Source organism: Moschus berezovskii, chromosome 4, assembly GCF_049115385.1.
Source record: "Moschus berezovskii isolate FMDL1 chromosome 4, NW_MosBer_1.0, whole genome shotgun sequence".
In the NCBI taxonomy this organism is placed as follows: Eukaryota; Metazoa; Chordata; class Mammalia; order Artiodactyla; family Moschidae; genus Moschus; species Moschus berezovskii.
In genome coordinates this window covers 100,833,402-100,852,467 of record NC_142463.1, presented here as the reverse complement: position 1 = coordinate 100,852,467, position 19,066 = coordinate 100,833,402, and the positions used below count along the sequence as shown (strand labels likewise).

The following is a 19,066-nucleotide window of genomic DNA, read 5'->3' as shown; positions in this document are numbered from 1 at the left end:
AGGCTTGTAGAAGAGTAAATTGGGATTAGAGAAAGTCCCATCCTGGAGCTGACCAGTAGAGAGGAGAGGGATCTCTAGGTAGAGAAAAATATTAATCATGTGGAGAGAGAATGAGATGAACCAGTCTTTGAGGATATACATCTCCCTTTGTGGGCTGACTTGGGATAAGGAGGGGGAATCCGTCAACATAACCATGGCCTCAGTCCCTGACCCAGAAACAGTGTGCTCCATAAAGGCTGATGAAATGATAGTCCATGTGCTGAGGGCCACCGTGGATCCTCCAGCTACAAAGTAACACCAGCTTGCCACAGAATGGTTGTCCCTGCCAAGTAAGCTGGAAAGGCCACTATTCTCAGGGTTAGGCAACAGAGACCTGGTCTCTAGAAGCCCATTGCTGAAGTGCCCATGTTCCTTGAGGATAACAGAGAACCCTGGGTATCTAAAGAAATCTAATCAATCTGATTTCTACCTTTAGAACCTTAAGTTGATCACCTAATTATCGTCTTTCTGGGCCTGAGGGTTTATTTCAAAGGGGATGAGGCATAGGGTAAGACTTAGTGGCAGGAGATAATAACACATAGGAAAACAAATCTTGGGAGTCTGTGAAGAGCAGGCAAGTCACCAGAACATGAGCACTACTTGGTGCTTCAATATACCTCCTCAGTCCTCACAATGCAGGTTATGTAGGGTAGGTTATCTTATAACAAATTATTTTTAGAACAGTAGTTACCATTTATTGAGTTCTTACTGTATGTTCACTTTACTTGAATTACCTCATTTAGTCCTCACAATCCTAATACATTTATTTTTAAATATTTATTTGGCTGAGCTGTGTCTTAACTGTGACTTGCGGGATCTTCAATCCTCGTAGCAGCGTGTGGGATCTTTACTTGTGGCATGTGGGATCTAGTTCCCTGACCAGGGATTGAACCCTGGCTCCCTGCAATGGGAACATGGAGTCTTAGCCAGTGGACCACCAGGGAAGTCCTAATATCAATAAGTTCAAAGTCAAGAAAGTCAAGACTTAGAGTCTAAGTTACATCTGTTGTTTAGTCAATAAATCATGCCCAACTCTTTTGCAACCCCATGTACTGTAGCCCTCCAGGCTCCTCTATCCATGGGATTTCTCAGGCAAGAATACTGGAGTGGGTTGCCATTTCCTTCTGCAGGGGATCATCCTGGACCAGGAATTGAGCCCACATCTCCTGCATTCGCAGATGAGTTCTTTGCCACTGAGCCACCAGGGAAGCCCTTCAAGTGGTATAGCTTAAACTCAAGTCTGTCTTCATTCTTAACCACTGTTCTACACAGCCTCTTTTCTGAACCTCAGGGTAGTCATGACTTGCCCAAGGCCATATAGCTCATAAATGGCAGACCTGGAATTTCAATCTAGGCCTATGTGCTTATCAAACCAAACCTACACATTTTACACTCTATGCTCACGTAAGCAGGTGAGGATTGCAGGAGGCTAGGGCACATCTCCAGTAGAAGAGTCACAGAAATCACTTCAATTCCTTCACCTTCCAGGGACTCAACTGTATATGGTCTCAAGTGAATCAAGGCTCCACCTCTCACAATTTGTGAGCAGTCTATATCCCAAGGAACTCAAGAAGAACCAGAAGTCATTTGATACTGAACTTTATTTGTTCTGACCATCTGATAAACTGTCCACCTTATTAGGAAACAGAGACAATGCTGTCTGTAAAAGGTCAGAGACTAGTCAAAATAAACCCTCTGACCAGATCTCAAGAACAGCCCTGAGGAGAATTGGTGGCTGCTAGTCAATTGCCCAGTCAGGTCTCCTCTCTCCTTGGCTGTAAATGGGTGTTGATTCTTCAAGTGGCTGTCAGAGCTGCTCTCTGGAAACCAATATCTTACTTTGGTATCCAGAGTCTTGGTTACAAAGAACTGCAAGATACCCGGTTGTCAAGGAGAATCCATTTCTCTTTACTGGCCATGACCAAAAAGTGAGAGTTGGGGGTGGGGGGTGGAGAGTGGGGATGTTCAGAGATAGAAATTAACTTGGGGAATTTCCAGTAAACATCAGTCAAGGGCTGGCAAACTGATGCCACCAGAGAAGCCTCACAAGGTATGGCTGGAGATGCCCCAGAAATATTTCCTAGGAGCTATTTGTGCTATATAACCAATGCCAAACAAGTAAGGGCTTGCTTCCCAGAAACCTCTTGCCACCTTCTTCAGCTTCTTCCTTAATTCAGACCCCACTTGTTCAGACCCCTTGGTCCTGATGCCTCCCAAATCTAGTAAGGTGAAAGGGTTTCCCACCATCAAGCAGGAATCCTGTCCCTTCTCTCTAGTTTCTATAAGGAGGCTTCAAGGAGGGCTCAAGAGGGTGAGCAGCCTGAGAATAAAAAACTGCCTGGGACATCCAGTCTTCCGTTATTCCAGCTCTAGCCACATGGGGGCCCCTGGCTCCAGAGAATCCGGCACCCAGCCCTGGCTTTGCTCCCAGGGAAGGCTGCAGAGCTGGGAAACCCTTGCCCAGCAGGCCTGGAGCAGTTCCCTTTCACCAGCACCTGAGGGCGGGCAAGCGCGGGCGAGTGCACCACGAAAGTCTCGGGTTTCAGGGGGAATGGCAGTTGCCTGTCTAAAGGCTGCTCTGTTTCTTGGAATTGTACAGAATGTCTCTTGTGGCTTTTCCTCCTCCCTCCTTTTTTCCTGTTGACTCTCCCCATCCGGCCCTCTGAATCACCAGACTCCACAGGAAAGCAGCAGATGTTGACTTTACTTCATGCAAGCCAACGTCAGCGCTCTCCTGTGGAGTGGGGAGAAGGCAGGAAGGTGAGAGGTGGGGAAATGATGGAAGATAACCCTCGTCCTTTCCAAACTGTGAGGGAGGATGTAGTGGGAGAATCTGAAAGAAGTCAGGGACCTAGGCAAAAAACTGTTGATTCCCAGGGACAGGGGGGAAAAAGGGGCCCTACACTAAGGCCCCAGTGTAAGCTCTGGAGCCAGGATCACAAGGAGGGAAGCACAGGGTGGGAATGTTCCTGATTTCAGTGCCAGCCCTTCTTGTCTGAGGTGAGGCCTCATCTCTTGCCAGCAGCATCCTCATGACTCAAAAGTCAAGTCAGGCTGCAGGTCTGGGGAGAGAGTCCAGAGGCTTTCTTCCTCTTGCACCATCTGAGCCCCCAAACTTCTGCTCTTAGGCAAGTCTTTTGGAAAAGCTGAAAGAGAGGTCTTTATGGACTTTATTCTACATTCATTGCTCCAATTTCTCTTCTCTTTTTTCTTCCTCGGGGATTTTCTTCCGGGCAAAGAAGCCAAGCTGTAGGGAAAGAGATAAGAGTCATCACCAAATGCCCTGCCTGGGGACCCTGCCAAAGGCCCTTAGAGGTATCTGAAGCCTTCAGTTTTGTTCTGCTTCCAAAAACGAGATTCAAATTTATTTTATTTGGCTTTGGTTTAATTCAACTAAGATTCATGGAGGACAGTGAAGGCGATCTGGAGACACCCACAGCCTGCTTAGTTGCCTAGCACAAACCCAGTTTTCCCTGCTGTAATCAAGGATACCTTAATTCATGGGCACCATGCCCCATACTGTCCACTTCAGCAGTGCTTACCTTCCAAAGGCAGAAAACAAGGAGAGCAAGCAGGAGCAGCCCTCCCAGGACACTGCCAATGAGGATCCACAGAGAGATGAGGACAGGGCGAGACTGAATCACCTCCAGGAGGCTCTGCATAGAGAGGAGAGCTGGTTTTTACTTGCACCCTTTTGCCCAGTTAGCTTCACCCCAAACTGTAGCAAACTCAGCCCCCAAACGGAAGAACAAAAGGGAAGAAACTGAGGTCAGAATGGAGGCAGGGGGATCCACCATTCTGGTTGATCACTTCAGACTCCCTGAATGCTGCCTAGTGAAGACATCCTTGTTGCGAACAAGCTCACGGGTGCCCTGATGCTATCGCCACCCTTACTAGGTTCACAGCTCTCAAACCCAGTCTTCGGCCCTACCTCACTCCACCGGGAGGCTTCAGTCAGCAGTAGGACGCTGCCCTCCTCAGTGCTCAGTTCGAAGGTGCTGACCACTGTCAGAGACTTGAATTTGGCCTGTGGAATGGAAAGAGATTTAAAGTGAGCCATGATTGGGCTTCCCTGGTGTCTCAGCGGTAAAGAACCTGCCTGCCAATGCAGGAGACTGGAGTTCGATCCCTGGTTCTGGAAGATCCCCTAGAGAAGAAAATGGTAACCCACTCTAGTATTCTTACCTGGGAAATCCCACGGACAGAGGAGCCTGACAGGCTATAGTCCATGGGGTTGCAAAAAAGTCAGACACAACTTAGCAACTAAAAACAACAACAACATCATCAGGTGGAAGGTCTCAGGACCCTAATGACAAAGATGAGGCTGGGGGATAACTTCCAGGACCCTCAAGACCAGAAGAAAAGTTTGGAGAGTGATAGGGAAAGAGAAGAAGGGTAACAACAGATGGAAAGCCTGTGCCCCTTCATAGACTCTGCATGCTCTACTCCTCATGAAATGCATTCAACGCCTCTTTTTTTGGCTAACTCCTACATCCCCTCTGGGAAGTAGAAGTGTTTCCTCCTAGTCCCCATCACCCTGGACTAGGTTATAATATTCTGTTTATTTCTCTTTCACCTCTGTTGAACTATAAGATCCTTGAGGTCAAGTGTTAGTAACTTATGTGGCCCTAGTGCCTAGCACAACTTCTCAATAAACCTTTGTTAAAAGAGTAAATAAATGAATGAAAAAAGGATACCAAAGAGAGATAAAGAGAGAACCAGACTTAGGGAAGGATGGTCTGTCAGACTTAACTTTCCTGAAAAATGCCTGCATCCCAGGGATCTTATATTACTCAAAGTAGATGGCACACAGGAGAGTACAATATAAACCCTTAGTACTAAGATGTCATTGCCCTGCTAAGGAACTCCTGACTGCCTATCATGTTAAATTCAACTCCTCAGCTTTAAAGAATTTTCATAATTTAGATCCCTTTGACTACCATATCACTTCCCACTACCCTCCAAGCATATCCTACATGTAATAACAACTCTTTACTGTTTCATTTAATAAAAATATATTAAATCACTATAATGAGTTAACTAGACATGCTCAGTTGTGTCTGACTCTTTGCAACTCCATGGATTGTAGCCTGCCAGGCTCCTCTGTCCATGGAATTTTCCAGGCAAGGATACTGGAATGGGTTGCCATTTCCTTTTCCAGGAGATCTTCCCAACCAGGGATTAAACCCTCATATCTTACGTCTCCTGCATTGGCAGGCAGATTCTTTACCTGGGAACCTTTTACTAGTGTCATCTGGGAAGCCATGATGCTTCCATGGCTTCCAATATTGGGGATATTCTCCTTATCACAGGGGAATATATATATCACACAGGGCCTTTTTTATAGTAGGCATTTGATAGAGAGATTGAATTTAGGTATCCTATATACCTTAGTGATAATAACACTAAGAGATGATAAATGGAGGAAAATACAAGAACAGTAACTAGCTTTGAGTGAGTGCATCTCATTAGTTTGCTCTTTACAACAACCTCATGAGTAGGTATTTTCTTCCTTATTTTAGAGATGAGGAGAAAGAAGCTTAGAAAAATGAAATAACTTTGCTAGTAGGAGGCAAAGCTCAAACTTGAACATGAGTCTGTCTCCGAAATGCCTATGCTAAAGTCCCAGATAGCAGCAGCAGAGAAGAGTAGTAGAAAAGGAAAAGTTTACCCTCCGGAAAAATTCATTGTGAACCAGCCTCAGTAGTCCAACAGAGATCTCAGTCCCCTTTGCCAGCCGCCCAAGGTGGCACCTCACAACCTGGCAGCGGGTATTGCTCTCATTCTACCGGAAGAGAGAGACAGATCAGGACCCTGGAGGGGGAACAATCCCCATGCCCCACTCTGGGCTCTACCTGCCACCCCAAAGCTCTGAACTCCGCTGTTCCTCCCTGCATTCCTGCTCTGGACACCTTCTTCACCCTGCTGTGACTCATACCAGCCTGCTTGTGTGCTGAAGCTCCTCTGGATGCACAGGGGGCCCTGGGGGTTCGGTCAGGTTCTGCACTGTGCAGCTTGCCTAGAGGAAGAGCCAACTTGAGGGATCCCCTGGATGGCGAGAGGCCGGCCCCTCCAGGCTGAGCAGGAGCACACCACCCACACTCTTGAAGTTCTTTCCTGGGTAATCCCTTTCTTTCTTCTCAAAGAAGGTACATATGGAAAAGAAAGCCCCCTCACACCCAGAGAGGGAGGATCCCTGAGAGCAGAGACCCAGCAGATGAGGAGCTGGGTGAGTCCACCAGATCAAGGTGGCAGGGTTCCAGAGGCCCCCAGGCCATACTCACATTGTTAGTGATGACCTGAGACAGTGACAGGAAGTAATTGCCCCCATAGGCCACAGCTGGAAGGAGGGCTGAGATGAGGAGGCCGCTGACCACATAGCAGCCAAGGTTCTGAACCTAAACGGAGGATTGGAAAAGGAGGAGGTGAGAGACAGAGAAAGACCCTTCCTCACCGGTTCCACTTTACCCTCGATGCCACTGAAATCTCAGAGAGACCCTACCCATCCTTTTCCCAGGACTCCTCTCCATCCCTCTGCTCATGCCAAGGCCCCTCTGGCTTCTCACCCTAAGTGTGGTTTTGAATTCGGGGCCAGGGCCCACTGGGAGGGTTCCATATGGGTGGACCTCATAGCGATGCAGAGTGGACTCACTGCGTGGACACCAAGTCAGGAAGTGCATGGTCACAGCCATGACACAGAAACACAGGTACATGATCAGCACACGGACAGATTCACGGTAGGAAGGGCCAGCATGTGGATGAGGATGTGGGGGTACACAGCGAAGACAGAAATGAAATATGACACAGACTTGGCGTAAACTTTATGGCCACATCCCACTGCCCCAGCTCCAACCCCCAGGGCCCAGCAAAGCCCTACAACTAGGATGTACAGGTATACCCATACCAGGAAAGAGAAATGCTTAAAAGAGAAGGTTTAGCATCAGTGGGATTAAGGCCAAAAAGATGGGGCAACCCAGGGGTTTGGTGTTCGGAAACACTGAAGCACATGGAGGGAGAGGGAGCGAACATAAAGAAGACGAGTCTGGGGTCAGAATGGGGTCCCAGTGAGGAGCTAAGCCATACCTGGAGAATAGGAGGTGAGGCTCATACTGAATGTAGGCTGAGGTCTGGGCTGTGTTATCTCGAAGGGTTCCATTTCTCTCCAGGCTACTGCTGTAGGGTCAAGGGGGAGGCTCCCATCCCAGCCCTGTCTCAGATACCTTTCTCCGGAGTGAGGGAGTCATGCTGCTTCCACCCCCACCCTCACTCCCACACCACCACCAGCAAGACCTAACAGGAGAGGGCTGGGAGGAGATGCCCATTCCTCTCACCTGGTGGCCGTCAGCCTCACAAGGACCTGGCTCAGGAGGAAGGAGCAGCTAAACTCAAACTCTAGCAGGAAGGTCACCTAGGGGCAGGGGACATGGAGACATGGTAGGTTTCTCTTCATGGGACAACTACAGAGGAATGGGAGCCCATCTGTGAGCCTCCTTCCCTAAACTCCCAGGCCCTGCAGATTCCAGTCCCTGATCTCTCAAAGCCGCCTTCTCATCCTGGGCCCCGACTCACCTTGGCTCCCATCTGGAAGACAGGATGCCCTACGCTGCAGAGTCGGGCATGCGGGGAGGGGGCTGCACACTCCACCTTCACTGGGCTGTTGCTCTGAGAACAGAGGAAGCAGGATGAAGGCTGTGCTGGGGCTGCGACTGTCCTCTTGCCTGCGGCCTCTAAACACAGCCTTTCCCAGAGACCCTTGTAGCCAGCATTCCAATTGTCTTCCTCCTTCCCTGATTCCCCTGAACTCCCTTTCCCAAGGGCACCTGAGGAGTGAAACTGGACAGATGGAGGTTTCTGGAGAAGCTGAGACTCAGGCTAGTGTTGTAGGCATTCTCCTTCTTGTTCTCCAGAGCTGCTGACACCAGCACTTTCCGCCGACCACCTCGAACCACAAACGGGTCCTTCCTAGGAGTGGTGGATAAAGGGCAGCCCAGAGTTGAAGGAGAGCCAGAAGCCTCATTTCTGTTTTCCTGGGCAAGAAACAGCCCTCCATCTCCCTTCAAGTCCCTTCTGGTCTGTCTCAAGTCAGCCCGGTTTGGCCCATTCATTTCCATCCCACCTGGAGCCTCTGATGTCCATATTAGCTTGAAGTACCAAATCTGTGACACATTCATCATCAGGGCCACAGTCCTTGGAGAAGGGGACCTAGAGGAGAGAGAAGGAGCTGAGGACTGAGAGGAAGGCATGGGAGAAAGGAATGGGATTGGAGGACAAGTGAAAAGAGAAGAGTGGGTGCCTCGGTCAGATTCCACTGTGATCTCGTGTCTGCCCCCACCCCTTTCTCCTGAATTCACTGAGAAGCGCAATGTGGCAATGCAGGGGCAGGGCAGGGCTTGGCACTGCTCACCAGCTTTTGGATGGAGGTGGGTGAGCCCTCATCCAGCACGGGCCCTGGCTTTGTGGTGTTGTCCAAAGCAAAGGTCACAGTCAAGGACACTGGCCGGAGATAATCTGACGTATCCTGAGAGAAACCAGAGTGAAGGTTCATGGGGAACCAGGGTAAGGGAGACAGCCAGGAATCTTGGTAGAATGTGATAATTACACTGATCATTTACTGAGCACTTCCTGTGTACTAGGTACCGTCCTAAGGTTTTATCAATACTATTACATTTAATTCTAAGACAACTCCTATAACGTTATTATTAATCTCCCTTTTTCAGGCAAGGAAACTAAGGTTTGCTGGTGATGTGACTTGCCAGAATGCACAGGTGCTAAATGGCAGAGCAGGATTCAAACCCAGATCAGCCTGCCTCCAAAGTCTGAACTCTCTCACTTTTCCCACTTTGGATTTCTTGCCGATCTAACAGAATCTCCTCCTCTGATGCAGCCTTCCTCTCACTCCCAGACCCTGATGCCAAGCAGTTCCTGCCCCCTCCTCACCAGCACGTGGAAGTGCAGCTGCTCACAAGTGACATTTCCAGCACTGAGCCGGAGCCGCTGAGGGGACAGCCTCTGGCCAGAGCCGTCAAATGCTGCCCGGACTGCGGTTGTCCACTCGTCCAGCGATGCTGTGAACCGCACATCTGAATGGGGCAGGCAAGAGTGCGGGTGGAGAGGGGCCCCAAGACTAGGGCAGGGAGGGGTTGGGCTGCTGCCCAGTCACTCACGGAATCGGCGGTCCCAGCGACCAGGAGTGCGGGAGGTCACTCGGAAGCAAAGGGCTGCGGACAGGCAGGTTGCTTCCTGGCCTCGCCGCTTACAGTCCCTCTGAACCACGCTGATGGATGGCGGGGTCACATCTAGTGAAGGGGCCAGGCGGACAATGGGCCGGGAGCTGGGAACAGGGTGGGAAAGAAAGTCTAACCATGGGAGGAAAGCCCTTAGAGAAAGGCAATCCTCGGTATTTACCTCCCTGAGGTCAAAGGAAAGAATAAGGAGCTGGGCAACACACAAGCCAGCCTCCCCTGAACCTTTGGAAACAAGTAAGCTAATAGCTGATATTCAATAAGCACTTGGCCATGTGCTCTAGGTATGGTGTTTAGATCTTTGTACGGATTATCACATTTAATCCTCACCACAAGCCTATAAGGCCAGGATAGTTATTATTCCTGTTTTATAAACTAGGAGAATGGTCTTGATCAACAGAGTAAGTTGATCAAGAAGCCAGATGTAAGTCTGTGACTCCAAAGCCCTTGCTTTTAACAGCTTTGCTATGCTGCCCACTGCTGCCTGAGCCACGACTACTCACCTGAGCAGGATGGCTGCCCCTTGGGCACCCACAGCCACATCGACCAGGTCATCACCATCTAGATCCAGCCGGCCATCCACACTTCGGCCAAAGTAGCTGAGGGCCTGCGGCATGGAGACAGCGGCAATCCGCTGAAAGGGAGAGAGGAGAGGCTGAGCAGGGACTCACACACCTGGTTTCTGAGGCCTCCCATCCGGCTTTTTCTAATTCTCCCCTCAAGCATGAGGAGGAAGGAGAAAAACTTGGGTGTGTTCAGGAGTCCCTAGTACAGTGATATGTTTCCTGCCCCCATCGTCTCACCTTTTTGACTACTGATTAAAAATAAAAAACAACAAAGGCACTTGTTAGACTTCCCAGGTGGATAAGACTCCACCTGCCAATGCCGGGGACACAGGTTCAATCCCTAGTCCGGGAAGATTCCACGTGCTGCAGAGCAACTAACCCCATATGTCACAACTGCTGAGCCTGCACTCTAGAGCCCGAGAGTCACAAGTACTGAGCCCTTGTGCTGCACCTGCTGAAGCCTGCACACTTGGCCTGTGAGCCACAGCTACTGAGCCTGTGGGCCACAGCTACTGGAGCCTGAGAGCCTAGAGCCCGCGCTCCGCAACAAGAGAAGCCACCACAGTCAGAAGGCCGAGCACCTAAACAAAGAGTAGCCCCCACTCACCACAACTAGAGAAAGCCCTTACAAAGCAACAAAGACTCAGCCCAGCTAAAAACAAATAAATAAAAATAAACAATAAAAAAGGCACTTGTTCAGCTTGGGCCTCAAGCCCAGGGGAACAATGATAAGGAAAGGGTGTGTACCCCCTTCCCCCCACCATGCCCCTGCTTCATCGGGGCTCTTCTGACCTGTGCAGGATGCGGCCTGACTCCTCTCTGGGCCCCGTGATAGAGGTACAGGGCTCCATGGTGCCCATCCTCCAGGGGCGCCCCCACAGCCACATCAGCAAAACCATCTTGGTTCAAATCAGGAAGCGCACTCATGGCAAAGCCAAACCGAGCATCCTGAGGGGATTCTGGCTGAAGTGTTCTCTGGAGTGTCAGCAAGGACGGCTGGTGGCAGTAAGGAGAAGACCGAAGGTGCTGATCAGAGTCCTGACCTGTCGGCCAGCCCTCAAATGTGTGTGCCTCCCCTCCCTCCTCTCCCCTCCACAGACAAGTTCTAGGGCTTCCCAGCAAGTCTCACCTGGCCCACCAGATACACATAAACACGTCCTGTCTCCTTGTTCTGGGGCCCCAGGAACATGGGGGCAGCCACAAGTAAGACATCAGTTGTTCCATCCCCGTCGATGTCCAATGGGCAGAGTTCGCTGCCAAAGTACGAGCCAATCTGGAGAGTGGTGGGCAGTGGTGATCCCAGGGGAAAGGGAAGGCAAGATTATGGACAAGTGGGAAGCACCTGCCGATCTGGTCCTCATACCCCTGACAACCAGAATTCATCATACATTTCTAAGGCCCCTCTCTTGCCCCTTCACCATCTTCCCCCACAGCCTGGAGTCCCTCCCCCAGCAACCTGGAGTCCCTGGGGACCCAAGGGCTTCACCCCCCACCTTGGATGCCCTACCTGCTCCCCCTGGAGGCTCTGGGCAACCCTCACAGCCCCATCTTTCTTAAGTTGGAAGGCGATGACCTTTCCTCGATGTCTAAACCGAGGAGCCCCTGAGAGAAAGAGGCGGCGACCACCCCGCAAAAACATGGAGGAAACAGAGTAACCTAGAAGTGGACAAGGAATTAGGGGTGAAAGGGAAAGAAAATGGGGTCAGAGTAGGAGGGTTCCCTAAAGGCACAGAAGGGGGTCCCAAGGAAAGTAGCAGATCAGTGAGAAACTGCCTGAGTTAGCAGTAAGTACCTGAAAGCCCCCACTGGGGAAGCATTTTTCCCACCACCCTCCAATCCTTTGCAGCTCTCTGCTACTCACCCAGGTAGGCTGCATGGTTCTGCAATGCAGGGGGGAATTCATCTTCCAGGGCTGTCCGTGGTGGGAAGAGGCGGCGACCTTCTTCAAGCCATAACACTGAGCCCCCCCAGTCATAAGCCCCCACCATTCCAAAGAGAATCCCATCCTGTAGGGCAGAACCAGATGGGGTCGCTGAAAAGACAGTGGTGAATAAGAAGAAAAAACTCTCCAGGAGTGAGAGGGTCACTGAGGGCAGACTGGGCTCGGTTGGAAAGGCATGGGAAGGTCAGCATGGACGTTGGTTAAAGGGGCAGTGTAGAAGAGCACTGGGATTGAAGCTGTCTGAGTTAGAGGCTGGAAGGAGTCAGATATTGAGAGGGGTCATGGGTAGGGGGGCAGGTCAGAGTCTGTCCAACCTTTAGCTGATGAGTAGAGAAACCAATCTGAGACATTTCCAGCCCAAAGGAGCTTTCATTTTCTCCATGGGACCCTGGAGTTTAAGAAAACATTGAGGCAATATAATGGAAGATTTTTCCCCCTTTGACCTAATAAACTTTTTCCAGAACCCCACCTATACCCCAGAACTCCCCCTGCCCTGTCCTCTTTTTCTCCAGGGTAATCATTACCCTCAAGGCCAAAAATCCGGTCCCCTAATGCATCCACAATGTCAGTCAGTGCTGCTTCATCTGTGACATTGAAGAAGAATTTCTCGTCTGGATCACTGGCAATAGCTCTGATTTCTCGCAGAAAAGAACTGGGGTCTCGCTGCCGCCGGAGGTAGTGACCAAGGACCTGGGGTCAGGAGATCAAGGTGGAGTCTGCTAGTTGTATGTCTGAGTGGTCTGGGAAGTTATCAATATCTGTTTTCCTTAAGTTCCCAGTCCTCAGTGTCACCATCCCCACCCCCTTCCATCCTTCCGGATCCAGAGTTGAGTCTCACAGCAATCCCATAGCGTGTCACTCTTCCAGTTTCACAGGCCTGTAGCGCTGTGGGAAGCTCCTCTCCATCATGGGACTCTCCATCAGTGACAACCACCAGTAGCCTGGCAGCCTCTGGTCGGCCCCCGCGGGACTGACTGAATCCTTCTGTGCTGAGAAGAGAAACAAAGGAGTGAGGTGTGATCAGATGTGTGCAGATAGATACACATACCCAGTACTTAACACTGCCAGCCGTTCACTGAGGTCAGACCTTTTGCCTTTTAGCCCATTTCCCCAACTGTCTAGCATAGAGACTGTCACACAGTAATAAAAGCTCAAGTGTCGGGGTGTCCTATAACATACAGAGCAGCATATCATCAGTGCAAATAAGTATAAAGTCCATCCACTCATAGATGTATTTAGGGGGATAAATATTAAGGTTGAGGGGAAAAAAGTGAAAGTGTTAGTCGCAACCAAATCTTTGGACCCCAAGGAACATGTAGCCTGCCTTCCAGGTTCCTCTGTCCATGGAATTCTCCAAGCAAGAATACTGGAGTGGGTTGCCATTCCCTTCTCCAGGGGATCTTCCCAACCCAGGGAATGAACCCAGGTCTCCCACATTGCAGGCAGATTCTTTACCAGCTGAGCCACCAGTATGCAGAATAAAGAATGGTCAGGTCAGGGGAGTCTTCCCAGAGATGAGTTTTGTTGAGTTTGGAAAATGGGTGAGGACACGAGTGGTGGAGAACCCAAGGGCCAACATCAAAGTGGGAGTGAAGGGGCTTCCCTGGTGGTTCAGTGGTTGAGAATCCGCCTGTCAATGCAAGGGACACAGGTTTGATCCCTGGTCCAGGAAGGTTCCACATGCCACAAAGCAGCTAAGCCCATGAGCCACAACTACTGAGCCTGCGCTCCAGAGCTCTTGAGCTGCAACTACCGAAGCCCAAGAGCCCTACAGCCCATGTTCCACAAGAGAAGTAACCACAGTGAGAAGCCCGTGCGCTGCAACAAAGAGTAGCGCCGGCTCGCTGCAACTAGAGAAAGCCTGCATGTGGCAACAAAGACCCAGCGCAGCCAAAAATCAATCAATCAATAAATGACAAATAAATCTTTTTTAAAAAATGGGGGAGTGGCGGTATACAGACAGAATTCCATCTGCAGACGTAAAGCAGAAACATGGAGAGACACAGACAGCCACTTTGTAGAAAGGCAATGAGGAATGCAGTGGTGGGCAATTCAGACTCACCCCGCCTACCATTAGCATGCAAACAAACATAAGCAAGCCACATACGTCAGGATGTACACACTGCACTCCAAATCTTCCCCTAACCCTTCTGGCTGCCCATACTTCCCTTCCCAGTGTCTCACCAGGCCATCATTATTGCTTGAGCAGTCTTTGTTTCTCGTCCCTCTCGCCTGCTCAGGTTCCTTGCTGCTCTCACCACTTCTTCCTTGGTTCGGAAATCTCCCAGGGACCACTCATGGACAGAGCTCTCTCCATACTGTACCAGTCCCACCTGAGAATAAAGTGCGCACTCTAATTGAGTGTGTGTAATGGGCAGGGGGATGGAGAAGAAAGTACGTGAGGGAGGGGAGATGAGCACCTGGATACTACTGAAGATACTGCCTACACTTATTTTCCCTCTCCCTGATGCTTCCCTCCATGCCCATCCATCCTGCCTTCTCTTACCTGAATCTGTTCCGGGTCAATAAACAATCTCCCTACCAGTCTTCGTAGGAAGGTCTGAACTTCAGACCAAGGATAGATGCTGTTGGAGCCATCCAAGACAATGACGACATCCATGTATGTGGGGCAGCCTAGGAGAAGGGGTAATGGTGATGGGGAACAGAGGGGCAAAGGATATTGGGCATGGGGGCAACAAGGAAAGAGGTCACAGGAAAGTGTTAGTTATTCAATTGTGTCTGACTCTTTGTGACCCCATAGACTATAGCCCACCAGGCTTCTTTGTCCATGGGATTTCCCAGGCAAGAATACTGGAATGGGTTGCCATTTTCTTTTCCAGGGGATCTTCCTGACCCAGGGATTGAACCCACGTCTCCTGCACTGGCAGGTAGGTTCTTTACCACTGTGTCACAGGAGGGCACATTTAATTCAAACTATTAGGCACTTCTTACATACAAGGAAGATTACCCAGTCCTAGGTAAATATAGAACTGAATAAAAGAGAAGAGGGGAATACATACAATTGACTCAAAAACTACGAAGATGGAATTAAGCGCAAGTAGAAACTTAGCATCATTTTATGTTCTGAGGAAATGATAGAGGATCAGTTCTGATGGTGGGGAATAAAAGAAGGCAGCAGCTGAGAAGATATTGAAGCCTGGAGATGTTTGAGGAGAATATAAGGCAAGGTATTTGGGTGGAGAACACTTTAAATAAAAGGAGATGGAGGTATGAAAACAGATGACATATACAAGAAAAGAGAAGTGAAGGCTGTAGCCAAGGTGTAGGGTATGAAGGGATATAGTGAGAGTTGAGTCCTGAAGTTGGTTAAATCAGTTCAGACACAACTGAGTTACTGAACTAAATCAGTTCATGGAGTCTTGATGCCCTGGTAAAGAGTCTGAATTCTAATCTGTTAGGAAAGATGGAGCCTTTGCAGACACGTTAGGTCGCAGTGAGGATAGCCATGCAAGTCCCTGGTCAAGCATCATACACTGAGGCCTCATCTTTTTCCCACCCTGCACGCCCTACTCTGGGGACTTGGGCCCTTCTCCTGGCTCACGTTGTGCGGTGGGTGCCAGGCTTCCCTGGGGCCGGAACGAAGCATCTACACGGGCACATATTCCAGAACTGAAGACAGATGAGCCGCAAGCACGAGACCAGAGAGGGGCACAAGCCTGGGGATTGGTAAGGGAAACAGTTACTCCCAGGCTTGCAAGGGCACCCTCAGAATATACTCCTTGTCAAAGGAGGCAGTGAGACCACTCCCTGAGATTTCCCTTCCTGCTTTCCAGGGTTTTTAACTCCTTGACCTCTCCCCAGTTTCCCTTACCAGACTGCCCTTTTCTCTACCATGAACTTTCAGAGACCCTATAAAGACTCTTTCCTTAGCTTACCATGAATCCCCCATTGCCACTGGTCTCTAACAGAGACATCCCCAGGTGCATATTCACAGCAGGATGAGATGAATTCCCCAGTGGATGGTCACCTGGTTGAAAGGGAGTGGAAGAACATGAGGTCACGAGGTCACAGATGGGCTGACTGAGTTCAAGGTGATTTTGGAAGAAGATGAGAAGGGGTCAGGATCAAGTCAGGAACGAGGAGTGTGGGATATGGAGGTGAATAAGTGAGGTATGATATCACTCATATGTGGAATCTAATTTTTTTAACTATATAAATGAACTTGTTTACAAAACAGAAACAGACTCACAGACTTAGAAAACGCATTTATGGTTACCAAAGGGGAAATGTGGGGTGGGGGATAAATTAGGAGCTTGAGATTAACATACACACACTATTAATATAAAAGAGATAACCAACAAGGACCTACTGTATAGCACAGGGAACTCTACTCAACATTCTGTAATAACCTATATGAGAAAAGAATCTGAAAAAGAATGGATATATGTGTATGTATAACTGAACCATTTTGCTGTACACTTGAAAATAATACAACATTGTAAATTAACTATAATCAAAAATGTTTTTTTTTTTAAAAAAGAAGTGAGATGTAAGGGATCAGAGACACTAGTATATTACGGTTAGGGGTTCGAAGAGTGAGGAATCTACTTACCCAAGTGGCCCTTGGCACATGGGGCACTGTGGGAGCCCCCTACAAGGCAGCGATAAACATCCCCCCTTCGGTCACCTGAAGGCCCATCCCAGGGGGCACCCACCAGCATCCTGGGGGGAGGAAATGAATACAAACACAGTGTGAATATGACACTTAAGACAGGCCAGAGGGAAAGGGCGTGGTGACGTCAAGTCTAGAGCACCAGTCACTTCCAAAGAACAGGTTAGTTTATATCTCCATCCACCTTGCCTCCCCTTTAACAGCTCTACCCCAGTCCCAGTCCCTCGGCCCTCTGGTTTCCTCACCATCGTCGTCCACCCGCAACATGTTGTAAGACACTGTATCCAAATTCAGCCTCAGGTGGGCCTAGAAATAGGCGTGGGCGATGCACATCCAGGTTAAAGGGGGAGCAGAGACCTGGGGGGGCCAGGATCATAAGGTCAGCAGGAAGCAGTCAGAAAGGCTAATGAGTGTACAGAGGAAAATCCAGAGAGAAGCTGCAGAGGGAACATACTGATCTCAGCCTAACTCCCTTCGTCTTACAAGCTGCCCTGGACTCCATCAATGTCATGCACTCAGAGCTCCAAGCAAGGATGATTTCCTTCCTGTGTTTGGGTAGAGATGTCTAAGCTGTGGCCCTCTGCCATGCTGTTGCACAGCTGTATTTCCATTCCTATCCTTGAAATCTCATTCACAGACATGCCTGGAAGAGGCAACTTCCTCTTCTCTACATCATTCCTCCTACACATCCTCCTCTCCAGGCCAAGTGCTGGTTGCCTTTCTGCAGCCCCAGAACAACTATTCTTTCCAAATTCTACCCAAACCCAGGGCCAGAGGGAGAACAAGAGGTTAGAGAACACTGCGTGTTTGGGTCTCTTCTCGTTTCTTCTTGACTCCCAGTATCATTGTTACTCTCTCACTCTCTTTCTCCAGGTCTAGGTCTCTGGTTGATTCCAGCCCTGGAAACCTCAGTGGCAATTAACTGGGTGGAGCCATTTGCCTGCCTACACACATGGTTTGCCATCCATCCTTTCCAAGGGTCCCATCATTCCCAAAGTTTCTCACCATCTGCTTCCTAACTCATCCCCCTCCTGACGCCCCCTGCCTGCTTGCATTTCTTCCTTAACCCTCAGCCCACTCTGAAGACCCCCACAATCATGTCCTGGCTGACTCTTCTCTCCCAACCCCAACCCGCTTAAAATCAGAGCTGGTATTTTAGGAAACAAAGATTACAGGGCACCGATGAGGAAAAATTCCAGGCCTCTTGTCCCTCCCATGCTTCTTTCCCTGTGACTTGCTCCTTCAAGTAACCCCTCTCAGGCCACCCCACCACCACTTTCACCAATGGCTATTGCTCTGTCTCAAAACATGCTCATTTTCAGAAAGGTATTTTGTATGTGAGCCTTATTGCATCTGGGAAGCTGGCAGGGCTGTATGACCAGTAACTGTAGCTCATTGGCTAAATAAACCCAGAGTCCTGACCACAGTGTTAGTTATGTCTCAGGAGCCCAGAGACCACCAAGGATAGGGAGCATTAGGGAGGGGTGGGGGCGGGTAACAGTAATCAGACTAGCCACGTGGAAGTTCACATCACGTTTCTTTTTGGTCGACTCCAAGGTTCAGGACAAAGTTTTATATAATTGGACACAAACATTACACAAGGCAGTGGACAGCTTCAGCCTTTGCCAGGCAGTCATATGTGTGGGCATAAGAACGCAAACCCATGCATGCATGCGCACGCATGTACGCACATACACATACACACACACACAACATAGAACCAGTTAACCCCGCCACCTAACTCCTAAAGAATTTTAACCATAAAGGTCCCAAGGCCAAAAATCTGTGTATCTTCCATTCCCACCAGAAACCAAGAAGTTAACCTCCCTCACCTGTCAGGAACATCAGGGGCAAGAACAGGTGAGGGATGAGGGGGAATTCCATGCCTTGATGTTCTCTGTCCATGTGAGAAGTCCTCTCCGCCTCTGTCCCTCTCCTTCTGTTTTCTTTACTTTCCCTCCCATCCTGCCCCCTCCCACCGGCAGCTAAAAATAAAGTTGGAAGGAATGGGAGGAGTGATGGTGGGGAACTGTGGGGAGCCCTAGCCCAAGGAAAGGAGGAATGAGAGATTTTCGTGTGTTTCTCTGCCTTGGTGCTGCCCCCTGGAGGCATCACTTCATTTTCCGAAGAGAACGTAACTCTTGACTTTCTGTCATTTCTTTCTATTCCTTTTTTTCTGTCCTTTGTTGTTGGAAGTAATAATGCTTTCCCCGAATTTGGAATAGAAGATAGGAGTGGGAAATAGATTCTGTTTACCTCCTAACCTTACTTATTTCAATCTGGAATATGGAAAACTAAAGAGTTGATAACAGTGATACCATTTCCCCACCTACTCACGGAGTCTGAACAAGTGAAGACACAGCCCACCCACAAACCAAGACTCACCCACTCCACTTAGTTCTGTTTGTGACTCGTAGCCTATGCTACCTATGGTATTATAGCTTTTGGAGGAAATATAAACCATAAATTGGTATGGGGTATGTTTTGTGGAACCAGTATAATTACTTTACCATTAAACTCTCATCTCCTCAGCTAGGTTATAAACTTATGCAGTTGGGACCATGGTGCCTCTTAGCTTTTTATATCTCTACCACTTAGTATTATGGCCTACATACTATAGACACTCAATAAAAGTCTGCAGGTA

At 49.3% G+C, this 19,066-nt stretch overlaps 1 protein-coding gene across 4 annotated transcripts; it reads right to left on the bottom strand.

Moving 5' to 3' along the window:
- Positions 1–1,622: 1,622 nt before the first annotated feature.
- ITGA10 (integrin subunit alpha 10) lies at positions 1,623–19,019 on the bottom strand. 4 transcript variants are annotated; one of them, XM_055401600.2, is made up of 30 exons: positions 18,255–19,019; positions 16,668–16,779; positions 16,363–16,472; positions 15,686–15,777; positions 15,352–15,466; positions 14,296–14,423; positions 13,974–14,122; positions 12,628–12,778; positions 12,314–12,479; positions 12,104–12,177; positions 11,709–11,853; positions 11,355–11,503; positions 10,977–11,120; positions 10,640–10,843; positions 9,785–9,915; positions 9,204–9,370; positions 8,977–9,119; positions 8,444–8,557; positions 8,156–8,241; positions 7,860–8,001; positions 7,609–7,701; positions 7,371–7,447; positions 7,123–7,212; positions 6,606–6,690; positions 6,324–6,437; positions 5,978–6,058; positions 5,711–5,824; positions 3,971–4,066; positions 3,582–3,695; positions 1,623–3,286 (listed from the first exon to the last, which is right to left on the bottom strand). In XM_055401600.2, the coding sequence occupies exons 1-30, from the start codon at positions 18,532–18,534 to the stop codon at positions 3,221–3,223; spliced, it is 3,732 nt and encodes a 1,243-aa protein (XP_055257575.2). In that variant the 5' UTR covers positions 18,535–19,019; the 3' UTR covers positions 1,623–3,220. The 4 variants fall into 4 exon arrangements, 2 of the variants coding, with proteins under 2 accessions (XP_055257575.2, XP_055257576.2); XM_055401601.2 differs by lacking the exons at positions 5,711–5,824; positions 5,978–6,058; XR_008682678.2 differs by lacking the exons at positions 1,623–3,286; positions 5,711–5,824; positions 5,978–6,058; positions 6,606–6,690.
- Positions 19,020–19,066: the final 47 nt, after the last annotated feature.

Bases quoted from the DNA above. Each gene is read 5' to 3' on its own strand.
- ITGA10 (XM_055401600.2), bottom strand. From the start codon at position 18,534: ATGCCTCCAGGGGGCAGCACCAAGGCAGAGAAACACACGAAAATCTCT. The intron at 7,448-7,608 runs GTGAGTCGGGGC...CCCTGCCCCTAG, and splicing joins TCTTCCAGATGGGAGCCAAG to GTGACCTTCCTGCTAGAGTT. The intron at 7,213-7,370 runs GTGAGAGGAATG...TTGACCCTACAG, and splicing joins GTGAGGCTGACGGCCACCAG to CAGTAGCCTGGAGAGAAATG.